Source organism: Hyla sarda, chromosome 6, assembly GCF_029499605.1.
Source record: "Hyla sarda isolate aHylSar1 chromosome 6, aHylSar1.hap1, whole genome shotgun sequence".
Taxonomy (NCBI): domain Eukaryota; kingdom Metazoa; phylum Chordata; class Amphibia; order Anura; family Hylidae; genus Hyla; species Hyla sarda.
Genome location: NC_079194.1, coordinates 74,183,822 through 74,197,094, shown reverse-complemented (window position 1 = coordinate 74,197,094; position 13,273 = coordinate 74,183,822). Strand labels below are relative to the sequence as shown.

At 42.4% G+C, this 13,273-nt stretch overlaps 1 protein-coding gene across 13 annotated transcripts in view; it reads left to right on the top strand.

Moving 5' to 3' along the window:
- PBRM1 (polybromo 1) overlaps positions 1–13,273 on the top strand; it is a 123,988-nt gene that overhangs the window by 93,015 nt on the left and 17,700 nt on the right. For 6 of the 13 annotated variants that reach the window (XM_056524151.1, XM_056524150.1, XM_056524157.1 and 3 more), the window contains exons 23-27: positions 1,363–1,546; positions 8,350–8,454; positions 9,032–9,242; positions 12,075–12,278; positions 12,694–12,898. In XM_056524151.1, the coding sequence (XP_056380126.1) occupies positions 1,363–1,546; positions 8,350–8,454; positions 9,032–9,242; positions 12,075–12,278; positions 12,694–12,898 (909 nt within the window). The remainder of the gene's footprint in view (positions 1–1,362; positions 1,547–8,349; positions 8,455–9,031; positions 9,243–12,074; positions 12,279–12,693; positions 12,899–13,273) is intronic. The other 7 variants (XM_056524161.1, XM_056524159.1, XM_056524160.1 and 4 more) reach the window with 3 other exon arrangements.

The window sequence follows — 13,273 nt, the reverse complement described above, 5'->3', positions numbered from 1 at the left end:
TAGCGGCTTTTGCAGGTCCAGAGACTGCCGGCGCCGCTGCCCCATTGCCTCCCCCATCCACGGTTTTTCTGACCCTGCAGAGGCCCCCAGGAAAGGCAAGGGGGGAGAGAGGCCGTCGCTGCCCGCTTCTCTCCCCCTGCCTTTCCTGGGGTCTAGAGCCCTGCTGCCGCCGCTTCTCTCCCCCGACTATCGGCGCCGCTGCCCCATTGCCTCCCCCATCCACGGTTTTATAATTACCTGTTGCCGGGGTCGGGTCTGCGCTGCTTCTGTCACCGGTGTCGCGTCTCCTGCGTCGTTGCTATGCGCAGAGCTGCGCAATGACGAGTGACGTCGCCTCGCAGCGCATAGCAACGACGCAGGAGACACGACACTGGAGACAGAAGCAGCGCAGACCCGACCCCGGCAACAGGTAATTATAAAACCGTGGATGGGGGAAGCAATGGGGCAGCGGCGCCGACAGCCAGGGGAGAGAAGCGGCGGCAGCAGGGCTCTAGACCCCAGAAAATGCAGGGGGAGAGAAGCGGGCAGCGACGGCCTCTCTCCCCCTGCCTTTCCTGGGGGCTTCTGCTGGGTCAGAAACAGTGTATCGGGGTATACACATGCACACACACGCACCCTCATTTTACCAAGGATATTTGGGTAAAAAACTTTTTTTTTACCCAAATATCCTTGGTAAAATGAGGGTGCGTGTTATAGGCCGGTGCGTGGTATACCCCAATAAATACGGTAATTTGAGTGTATGGTTACAGTTTCTAATTAATTAAATATATGCAAATTTATATATACAATTTGTTTTAAAAAAAAGAAAAAAAAAACATTACAATACCTTATCAAGTAAAATTTTCTAATCTGGCCTAGCCGACCGTCAGTGGTAGAGATGAGCGAATTTACAGTAAATTCGATTCGTCACAAACTTCTCGGCTCGGCAGTTGATGACTTATCCTGCATAAATGAGTTCAGCTTTCAGGTCTCCTAGGACTGTATCCACCTTTTCCAGCCCATGGGAGCACCTGAAGGCTGAACTCATTTACGCAGGATAAGTCATCTACTGCCGAGCCGAGAAGTTCGTGAGGAATCGAATTTACTGTAAGTTCGCTCATCTCTAGTCAGTGGCTTTGATTAAAAGCATTTTTTGGTGTTATGAAAGCCTGTATATATCAGGTAAAAACATTGCTATACCCACCACCTGCACATAGTACAAAGGCTGTGTGCAGGTTATTGCACCAAGATTTCATGACAGTTGCGCTTTAAGGTAGAAAATGTGTATCGCCTGGTTGAACTGATATTCATTTTGATGTTAAATTGTTAAATGAACTAGGTCTGTATTTTACAGAGTATTTGTTGTTGTCTCGTCTCTTCTAGGAAAATGTGCTGTTTTATCTTTCAAGGATTTTCTGTCTTGTCGTCCAACGGAAATCCCTGAAAATGACGTATTGCTGTGTGAGAGCCGATACAATGAGAGTGACAAACAGATGAAGAGGTTTAAAGGGCTGAAAAGGTTTTCGCTGTCGGCTAAAGTTGTGGATGATGAAATCTATTATTTCAGGTACAGCTCAACCTTTTTTTTTTTTTTTTTTTTTAAACGTAAATTTTTTGTAAACATATTAGATGTCGGAAAATGATATGCAGATTGTGTGGTTACAGAAAAAAACCAACAACAAACTGTCGAGGATTAAGCTGCATAGCCACAACATTTCTGCAGCAAAATCCACATCCGTGCATTTCATTGTGTATTTTGCTTTCACCTCTGAAAATTAAAAGGAATATCTGTAACACTATTCCACAATGTATACATATGATATATTGACCTATGGAGTAAAGGGGTTGTCTCACTTTCTGCTTTTTTTTTTTTATTCTATTTTTTTTTTTTATTCTATTTTTTTTATTTTTTATAAATACTCCCTAGAATGCCTGCAATAAAAACGTCACTTATCTACTGTCCCTTCCCCATTGCAGTCCCCTCCTCTTGCCCTGGCCTTCTTCCTGCCAACAGGTAACAATGCCACTCGGCCTATCACCAGCTATGTTGACTGAAGCAGGAAGAAGACAGGGGACAGGATGTATTAGATGAGCCAACCTCTTTGAGGCCAGGGATTGGTTGCAGTGTCCTATGCACATTGTACACTAACGTCACTGAAGCCCTCCAGAGCACCAGCTGCACTAGATTCGGAGCAACAAAACAGGGTGAGTATAATTGCCTCAATCTGTTGCAAAACTACAATTCCCAGCATGCCCGGACAGCCTTTGGCTGTCTGGGCATGCTGGGAATTGTAGTTTTGCAACAGCTGCAGGTACACAGTTTGGGAAGCACTGATCTAGAGGTTCAGTGAGCTGTACCAGTTTATTTCTAGTTCCACTGAACTAGTCTGAAAAGGACAATTTATTAAGGATTCTACACTCTCCTCAAAAAAAATAACAACAATTGGCTTTAGCAGAGACACATTGATAAATGTACTGCTTACAATGACAAACAATCATAGGGTTATGAAGATAACATGAGCTGCTAGAGCACTAAGAAAAAAAAATGGCTAAAATGAGACCAAAGGATAGATTAATTTCAGGTGTGATGTGAAATGAGAAAAGATAACTCCAGTATACCGACAGATAGATATATAGATATATATATATAGATCTATCAGTCATGGCCATAAATGTTGGCACCCCTGACATTTTTGAAGAAAATGAAGTATTTCTCACAGAAAAGGATTGCAGTAACACATGTTTTACTATACACATGTTTATTCCCTTTGTGTGTATTGAGACTGAACCAAAAAAGGGAGGGAAAAAAAGCAAATTGGACATAATGTCACCAAACTCCAAAAACGGGCTGGACAAAATTATTGGCACCCTTAACTTTATATTTGGTTGCACACCCTTTGGAAAAAATAACTGAAATTAGTTGCTCCCTATAACCATCAATAAGCTTCTTACACCTCTCTGCCGGAATGTTGGACCACTCTTCCTTTGCAAACTGCTCCAGGTCTCTCTTATTGGAAGGCGCCTTTTCCCAACAGCAATTTTAAGATCTCTCCACAGGTGTTCAATGGGATTTAGATCTGGACTCATTGCTGCCACTTCAGAACTCTCCAGCGCTTTGTTGCCATCCATTTCTGGGTGTTTTTTTTACATATGTTTGGGGTCATTGTCCTGCTGGAAGACCCAAGATCTCGGACGCAAGCCCAGCTTTCTGATACTGGGCTGTACAGTGTGACCCAAAATCCATTGGTTATCCTCAGATTTCATGATGCCTTGCACACATTCAAGGCACCCAGTGCCAGAGGCAGCAAAACAACCCCAAAACATCATTGAACCTCCACCATATTTCACTGTAGGTACTGTGTTCTTTTCTTTGTAGGCCTCATTCTGTTTTTGGTAAACAGTAGAATTATGTGCTTTACCAAAAAGCTCTATTTGGTCTCATCTGACCACAAGATGTTTTCCCAGAAGGATTTTGTCTTACTCAAGTTAATTTTGGCAAAATGTAGTCTTATGTCTCTCTGTCAGCAGTGGGGTCCTCCTGGGTCTCCTGCCTATAGCGTTTCATTTAATTTCGATGTCGACGGATAGTTCACGCTGACACTGATGCTCCCTGAGCCTGCAGGACAGCTTGAATATCTTTGGAACTTGTTTGAGGCTGCTTATCCACCATCCGGACTATCTTGCGTTGACACCTTTTATCAATTTTTCTCTTCCGTCCACGCCCAGGAAGATTAACTACAGTTCCATGGGTTGCAGACTTCTTGATAATGTTGCGCAATTTGGACAAAACCAAATCTAGTTCTCTGGAGATGGACTTGTAACAATTTTGGTTCTCAATGCCTCAGACAGTTCTCTTTTTCTCTTTCTGTTGTCAATGCTTAGTGTGGCACACACACACAATGCAAATACTAAGTGAACTTCTCTCCTTTTTATCTGCTTTTAGGTGTGATTTTTATATTGCCTACACCTTTTACTTGCCCCCGGTGAGTTTAAAGGAGCATCACATGCTTGAAACAATCTTATTTTTCCACAATTTTGAAAGGGTGCCAATAATTTTGTCCAGCCCATTTTTGGAGTTTGTTGTGACATTATGTCCAATTTGCTTTTTTCCTCCCTTTTTTTGTTTAGTTCCAATACACACAAAGGGAATAAACATATATATGTGTACTCTAGCATTATGCTGGTCCAGTAGATTAGGCGCATATGTTACTGATGGTGATGCATCAGATTTTATGCCTTTTAATGAGGTTTTAATGCCTAAAGTCCAGAAATGCTGCAGGAGACCTCCAAAGGTTTTCTTAGTAACAGGTACACTTCAAAGGTCAGCGTAATCACTGTATAGATGTGACAGTCAATAGGTAAATATATATTGGCATTCATAATTTGAGTACTCCATATAGGTCATAATTCATATTCAGAACCATGCCAGCCGTTTTGCACTCAGCATTCCTCCTGAGCGGCTCCAATTAGTTGTTAGTGTTATTAGTAAAGAAAATGATTATCAGCCATATTGTGATATTTTAGGTGGAAACCAGTGCTCGCTCTTCCTAGGATAGGTATGGTTGTATAGGTTTCTCTGTGTGCTGATTTTGCCAAGAGACGTTGCTTCCCAGTGGTGGTTTAGGCCTTTTGGTATGCATTAACACTAAATGCTACAGCGCGTCTTTTGCTGAACCAGAGTAAATAGAGGTTGCTGACAGTGTCAGTGATGGTGATACACTGCTATACAGATTTCAGGGTATTCTTGACCCCTTCCCCACAGACTGGTTTATATGTGTATGCATTGGGTGGTGCTGCCTCTTTGATATACAGTGTGTTTGGAAAGTCTTCAGACCCCTTTTCTCTTTTTTTTTTTTCACATTTTGTTATGTTGCGGTCTTGTGCTTAATGGGGTAGTCCGGGGAACTAAACCCACAGCCCATCATTTCTCTCCGGCCAACCTTTATAATCATCTAAATATCATTCGTTAGCTATCTAGAGCAGTTTCCCATCTTACAGTTGTCACTTACATGCAGGAATTGAGGAAAATATGTCCTAGAAACATAATGTATCGGCAGATAAGAACCATTTTGCCAATCTAATCTGCCCAATAATCTGAATACTATGAATAGTCCCTGGCCCTATCTTATATGAAGGATAGCCTTATGCTTATCCCATGCATGTTTAAACTCCTTCACTGTATTTGCAGCGACCACTTCTGCAGGAAGGCTATTCCATGCATCCACTACTCTCTCAGTAAAGTAATACTTCCTGATATTACTGCAGAAACCTTTGCCCCTCTAATTTAAAACTATGTCCTCTTGTGGTAGTTTTTCTTCTTTTATATATATATATATATATATATATATATATATATACTCTCATCCTTTACCGTGTGTATTCCCTTTATGTATTTAAAAGTCTCTATCATATCCCCTCTGTCTCTTCTTTCTTCTATACATGTTAAGGTCCTTTATCCTTTCCTGGTAAGTTTTATCCTGCAATCCATGTACTAGTTTAGTATCTTCTTTGAACTCTCTCTAGAGTATCTATATCCTTCTGGAGATACGGCCTCCAGTACTGCGCACAATACTCCAATTGAGGTCTCACCAGTGTTCTGTACAGCGGCATGAGCACTTCTCTCTTTCTACTGCTTATACCTCTCCCTATACATCCAAGCATTCTGCTAGCGTTTCCTGCTGCTCTATTACATTGTCTTCCTACCTTTAAGTCTTCTGAAATAATTACTCCTAAATCCCTCTCCTCGGATACTGAGGTCAGGACTGTGTCAAATATTCTATATTCTGCCCGAGGGTTTTTACGCCCCAGGTGCATTATCTTGCACTTATCCACATAAAATTTCAGTTGCCAGAGTTCTGACCATTCTTCTAGTTTGCTTAAATCCTTTTCCATTTCACTCCAGGAACATCAACCCTGCTACATATCTTTGTGTCATCAGCAAAAAGACATACCTTACCATCGAGACCGTTTGCGTTATCACTAATGATGATCATTATCATTTAATGATAATTTTTTTTTTTCTTTTACTTTTTTTTTTCACATTAAGGGTGCGTTCACACTGAGCAAATCAAGAGCAAATTTGTTCGGAATTCGTGCGGAATTACGCGTGGAAATGGGGGAAAAAGAAGTGAAGGGTTTTTCAGCCATTTCCGCGCAAATTCCACGTGAAAACGATGTCGGGCGGAATTATTTTTTTTTTACCATTGACTTCTATTAATTTCTGCTAGCGGATCCCGCTTGAAGAATGAACATGTTCTTTCTTCAGGCGGAAAGGAATTCAGCGTTGGAATTCTGTTAGCAGAATTTCCGATGTGTGGACAGGACAGCAGAAAAAACATTAAAGTCAATGGGCAGAGGAGATTTGAATCAATTTGGAGCGGAGAATTCAAGAGGAATTACTCAAATAAATTCCTCTTGAATTACTCAGTGTGAACGCACCCTAATAGTCCCCATATGGGACTATTTATAGCAATCATTCGATTGCTAATACTGTTCAGTGCTATGCATAGGGTATAGCACTGATCAGTGTTATCGGTGATGTTCTGCTCTGGTCTGCTCGATCTCTGACCAGAGCAGAAGACCCATGGAAGGCAGCGTAGGCAGATGAGGGGACCTCCGTCTGCCTTTCTGGATGATCGGATCTGTATTGATCACGGCATCTGAGGGGGTTAATGGCGGACATCTGCGCGATCGTGGATGTTGGCCATTACCGGCGGGTCCCTGGCTGCTATTAGCAGCCGGGATCTGCCGCGCATGACCCGAGCATCGCTCCGATGCTGGGGGTTATGTATAAGACGTAAATGTACGTCCTCGTGCGTTAAGTACCACCTCACCAGGTCATACATTTACGTCCTGCGTCGTTAAGGGGTTAATGACTAAATGAAAGCAGAATTTCAGAAATCTTTGCTTTTTAATTCAAAAGGAAAAACTAAAATATTGCAGTAACAATAAGCATTCGGACCCTTTACTCTGTACTTACCTGAAGCCCCTTTGGCAACAATGACAGCCACCAGTCCTTTTGGGGATTTTCTGCCATTCTTCTCTGCACATCCTCTCAAGCTCTGCTGTCCGGTTGGATGGGGACCGTCGGTGGAGGCCATTTTCAGGTCTCTCCAGAGATATTAGATTGGCTTCAAGTCAGGTTTCTGGCCGGACCACTCAAGGACATTCACAGAGTTGTCCCTAAGCCCCTCCTGTCTTGTCTTGGCTGTGCACTTAGGGTCATTGTCTTGTTGGAAGTTGAACCTTCAGCCCAGTCTCTCACTCTGGGTCAGGTTTTCATTAAGAATACAGGGAAACTTAATTTAATAAGTTATTGAAATTATTATTGTATAGTATACAGCACATCAACAATCTGTCATTTGCATTTCAATTGACAATTATATAACATAGCATGGTTTTTGACACTTATTGCCCCAAGAGCCCTGCAGACAAACTAACCCGACTGTCATATTTTTTTGAACTACTAAATTTACATCTGTATTAATTAAATGTAATAAATGTAATACCTTTCCATCTCCCACATTTTATAAGTTTTGAATTACCTAAGAGCCATCAGTTTCTAGTTGCTTTTCTACATATTTGGGTCCTATAGATACAGGGCTCTCCAGTCATGGGTGGGCCTTGCAGGGGGGGGGGCATATCCCCCTCTGGGCCAGTGCCCTAGTAGATCTTTGGGCTGCGGATGCCAGGGGCATGATGATCATCACACCCCTGTTCACTGCAGCCCTCTCAGGAATCCAGGACACACAGGATCCCTGTGAGAGCTCAACTTTTAGCTGTATGTGGGTCTTTAAGATGCACACACAGTAGAAGGACGACGCAACAAGGCAGCCAGGACTTCTGGTGCAGGCAGTGTCTCTGTACCACGCTGCCTGCAACGGAACAGATTACAGGAGAGGACCTGCACCAGGAGGAGCTGCGGGGGAGCGGTGTGATGGCTGAGTTTTGTTTTTTTTTACTATGGGGCCTAATCGTACATGGGGGCACAGATGAGCCTTATACTTTTTGGAGGCACAGAGGGAACAGAAGGGGCCTAATGCTATATGGGGGCACAGAGGGCTCCTAATATTTTATAGGGGCACTGAGGTGGGCCTAATTACCACATGGGGGCACAGAAGAGGCCTAATATAGGGGCATATAGGGGGGGGGTGTTTAACTACTATATGGGGGCTCCCATGGGTGCACTATTACTGAGACAATACACATGGGGAGTTTGTACGGAGGTGAGGAGGATACTAGAACTAAAAGCCTAAAATGTTATGGGCTCACAAAATTGGTACTGTTACTGTGTGGGGCAATACAAATGGGAAGTTTGTATAGAGGTGAAGAGGATGTTGGAACAAGGAGCCTAAAATATTTGTCTGGCAGATTTGAAGAGGAGGAGTCGTGGCCGGAAGAAGCCTCCATGATGGCCCAGGACAGATGGAAAAGAAAAAGAAAAGTGAACGACTCCGATCAGACAAGACGCCTTCCGTGAGTCATTGGATATAACTGTAATCACTTACATGGATTGCAGAACTTGTATAGTGCTGCTATCTACCTCTATTTTGTCACTGCCTAGGGAGAGTATTTTTGTTTCTATAGTGGATTTTTTTCAGTAGCAGTTTGGCAGTAATTATGTAGTGTTCATGGTGTGGCAGTATACTTTGTCTTTTGTAAACTGATATTATTGGTATTATTGGCGATGTTGTTCTTGGTATACTGGATAGGTGGTTATATTGTAAACCTTATATACTTATTGTTATTAGTGTTATTTGGTAACTATGACTTATTTAGGGATATATTTTATCATGCATGGCAAACTGTCCTACTTATGTTAATGTTATGTGTATTTTTGTTACATACCCTATTAGTGCTGTCACTGGGGGTGGGGGATTTGGGCATGCCGAGTAAACAGGTGGTCTAGTGCTGTGCGCTTACAAACCTCCCAGGCTAAAATTTCCCAGCCAAGCCCTGTCTACTTTCTTGGCTTTTTAGACCCATATCACAGTCTGAGCCCCATTGTCATTCTATAAAGTGAATATAACTTTAGTTCTCTTTACATTCTTAGGAAACCCATTGTTCCTCAAAAAGAGCCGTCTCCACTCTTGGAGAAGAAGATCCAAGATTTGGAGGCAAAATTTGCCGAGCTGGAGAGTGCGGATGACGATATTGAAGATATGGGAGATGAAGATGGAGAGATGTTGGAGGCCCCTTCTCTTCCACAGCTCCAAACTCCATTGTCTGGTGAATTAGATCTCATGCAATACACTCCCCAACAGGTAACGGACAGAACGTATAGGAGAATACACATCCGTGTTGTACCTGAGCAGTATCGATGGGTTTGTTGAGAAGTACGAATAGCCCACGTCAGGTTTACACATTCTGTAATGTCCAGATACCGTACAGTCAGAACGTCAGACCAGGTTTAACATATGTTTATCCCCCAGGGCCATAAAGTGGACTTAACATTAGATATTGGAAGTGATATGGTTCTATGTTTTGTTCCCCCTGTTTACTCATTGTGCAGGTAACGTTTTTATTGTGTGTCTGTCGTGCTCACACTGAAAATGGACAGTTTCATTTCAACAATAGGGTTCACACATTTATTTTTTCTACAGTAATGTATATATAGTACATAGACATCCTGACATCTGAATTGGCTACCATAGTAACCCCAGAGCATGCATAAGGTTTACAATACTACAGCAGTCCATTCATTTGAATGGCAGGTCCCTTGCACAGTCAGTGGCTGGGAGAGACCGTTTTTTACAGTATTCCATCACTTTCTGAGGTGGTAATATCAATTTAAAGATGGCCCTATCTGGCTGCAGTATAGTTCTTTCAGTACGATTTGCCCTCTACCAAAGTAAGGCTGGGTTCACACTAAGATTTGTAACTACGTTTCCCGTATACAGCTGGGAGGGGGGGCTTAATCGTGGTCGACCGCGTTTTTGCCTACGGTCGGGAAACCGCATATGGCCGAGAAGCAGCCGACCGGAGGCTGCGGTTCACTCCGGTCGGCTCATAGACATGCATTAAATACGGTTCCCCTATACGCCGCGATTAAGCCCCGCCCCCTCCTCCCAGCCGTATACAGGAACCGTAGTTACAAATCGTAGTGTGAACCCGGCCTAACTGATTGCATTTTAACAGGAGAATAATGGATATCTTTATGCACTGCCACCTTTTTACAATTAGAAATAGAAGAGACAGGCGCTCCATAGAGTAGTAGTAACGTTGAGATCCCGTGATGAGGTAAAAATATAAATAAATTGCTCACCCTGGGTGGTTGTGCAACTTCATACACAACAATGATATAAGCATAGAATAATCCTAGGTCGACTGCAGCCCTTCGGTAGATAAACGGCAATATCAAGGAAAGACTTCAAAGGAACCCGGCTCCGCGGCGCTGAACGACCACAACAGGTGAACCATAAAAGGGAGTTTATTTGACCAGGATGCAACGCATTTCGCTGCGCATGCGCAGCGAAACGCGTTGCATTCTGGTCAAATAAACTCCCTTTTATGGTTCACCTGTTGTGGTCGTTCAGCGCCGTGGAGCCGGGTTCCTTTGAAGTCTTTCCTTGATATTACCTTTTTACAATGACTTACTTCTTCTGTCAGTGCATGCCCATAATATCCTTTAGCAATGGTTGTGTTTTTTTTTTTTACATTTTATTTACGTACAACGAACCACTATAATTTACTATATATAGGTTTGGACTGTAAAAAAGCACATAACTGTAGAAATAATATAACAATAGTTGCAACTATAGGGAAGTAAGAATTTCTTAAAAAGGGGCTATAGGGACTGGGAAGGATGGTCTATACTGTACTAGTAGAGCAGACCAACCAGTGGCTAGGAAGATTAAGGGCCAAGGTAGTAATGGGCCACCATAGTCCACTGGTGTAAACTCTCAATATGTTTAGCATGATTGACCATGGACAAGTTTCTTCTATCTGTAGCATGATAACCTAGGCAGCTCATATGATTGGAAAGGGATAGCCCCTAAATATCTTAAGAGCCAAAATAATTCTGTAGTGTTACCTGTCACTTTTCACATTAAAGATATTAAGAAAATGCTCACACAAGACCAAATTTTTTCTAATTTATTCTAATTTTTTTTAATCAACCAACAAAGAGGGTTTCCAGGATGGCGTATTCTCAAAAGCCACTACACAATAGCTGATTGACCGGGGTGCACCTTCAGCACCTTACTTACCAAGATGTTCATGACCTATACCTAGGACAAGGCCTTTAAAAAAGCCCTGCAAAACCCCCTTTTATGGTAGGGTCACATGTAGTGCATCCACAGTGGGTTTCATGCAGCTGAAATTCCGCTTGCAGCTTTTCCGCTATGGAAAATCTGCAAGCGGATTATATTGCTACCCATTGACTTCAGTCGGTAGCAACATAACCCGCTTGTGGAATTTCAGCTGTAGGAAGCCCCCTGTTGATGTGCTGTGTGTAACCCTACTCTCAAAAGAGTTGTTTCATCAGAGAAGGATTCTTCAGAAATGTCCAGATTACCCAGCCCTGGCTCTGACAGCAGCCTACTCTGTTGGGAGAAGACACAAAGAGATCAGCTTTGTCTGTGCTGCAGCAGGCCATATGTAGCATTATTTGGCACCTATTCAGATACATCATCTAATTCCCCCCTACTGAGCGCCACAAGCTCATAGAAGAGGGGTCCTGAGGGGGCAACCCTCCTGTATGCCCTTTTAGAACCGGAGTCTTTTAGTAGTAGTCTTAAAATGTTCTACCATTACCACAACTGGACACAACAGTTTCCACCAACTCTCTTCCGGTCCAGACTACCTAGACCAAAGAGGCTATTCCGTTTTCAGTGTGATGCACTGTCATTGGCAGGGTGCTTTCTGCTCATCTTATGGCATTATAAGTTGGGGTTCCATATTTGTTGCAGAGTCTTGGTTTTCAAAGGCTTTGCCGCTTGGACAGAGTAAAGAAAAGCAGCAATACCACGTATATATATATATGTTGTCTCATAGCTGATGCTATTCCCTGTCTGAACGAAGCGTTTCTTTCTTACAAATGCAGAATTTTTTTTTTGTTAATCCTTTGCAATTGGTATTTCAAAACACTAAATCAGGCCGCCGCACCACCGAGCTCCCCCCGATGCACCGACGACCTGACGCCAGCGGTCAGGCTGCCCTCCCCTTCCTCATTGACGCAAGGGGGAAACCTAACAGAGGCAGAACCCACTGCGACACCCAGTGACAAACAAACGAAAGATGGCGAACCAGGGGAGACAGTGGACAGCAAATTACCCAAACAGTTGTTAGACAACGGAAAGGTAAATTTTGAGAGCCAAGGTCAGGCCCACTGTTTTTATTCTCTCCAGTATTTAGATGGATAGTAATCTCTTCTCTCTGGGGCGGGGGGCGGATTGCGTGGTATTGCTGCTTTATCGTGGCTGTGCTTGCGTATCTGCTGAATGTCTTCCTAGCTTTTTTTTTTTTATTATTCCTTATGTGTCTCCATTTCCTAGATCTCATCTAACATAGAACCATACCAAAACTGTCCACTTTCTAACCACGGATAGCATAAGACTGCCTGGTGTCAGCAACAGCCACCGAATTAATAAAAAAAAAAAAAAAAAAAAGACTTTTCCACTGGGTTTTAAGTAATTTTAAATGATCACTTTTATTTAGAGTAGTGTTACTTTTTTGGACATCTGAAAGAAATATCTAACATCTTTTCCTTTCTAGTCTACACCTGGCAAGTCTGGTAAGAACAGCGCTAAGAAAGAAGGAGGCAAGAGGAAGATTAATATGAGCGGTTACATCCTGTTCAGTAGTGAGATGAGGGCAGTGATAAAAGCTCAACATCCAGACTACTCCTTTGGTGAACTTAGCAGATTAGTAGGAACAGAATGGCGGAACCTTGAGGCAACGAAGAAAGCGGATTATGAAGGTAAAATACTTATGATTCTACTGTAACCTTCCTTCAGAATCGATCAGTGTAGACTTCTATCCTAGTAGAGAGTCAGGAAAACATGCTGGGATTTTTTTTAAATATAAGGCACCTTTGGAAAAGAAAAAAGTGCGTGTGTGTGTATATGTGTTTATATATATATATATATATGTATGTGTGTATATATATATATATATATATATATATATATATATATATAAAATAAGAAACAGATACTGGCGCAGCACTCCAACAAAAAAGTGATTTAATATCTCATGTCAGCATTACTGCTGACATGAGATATTAAATCACTTTTTTGTTGGAGTGCTGCGCCAGTATCTGTTTCTTATCTTGGATGGACTCTGATCAAGTCCT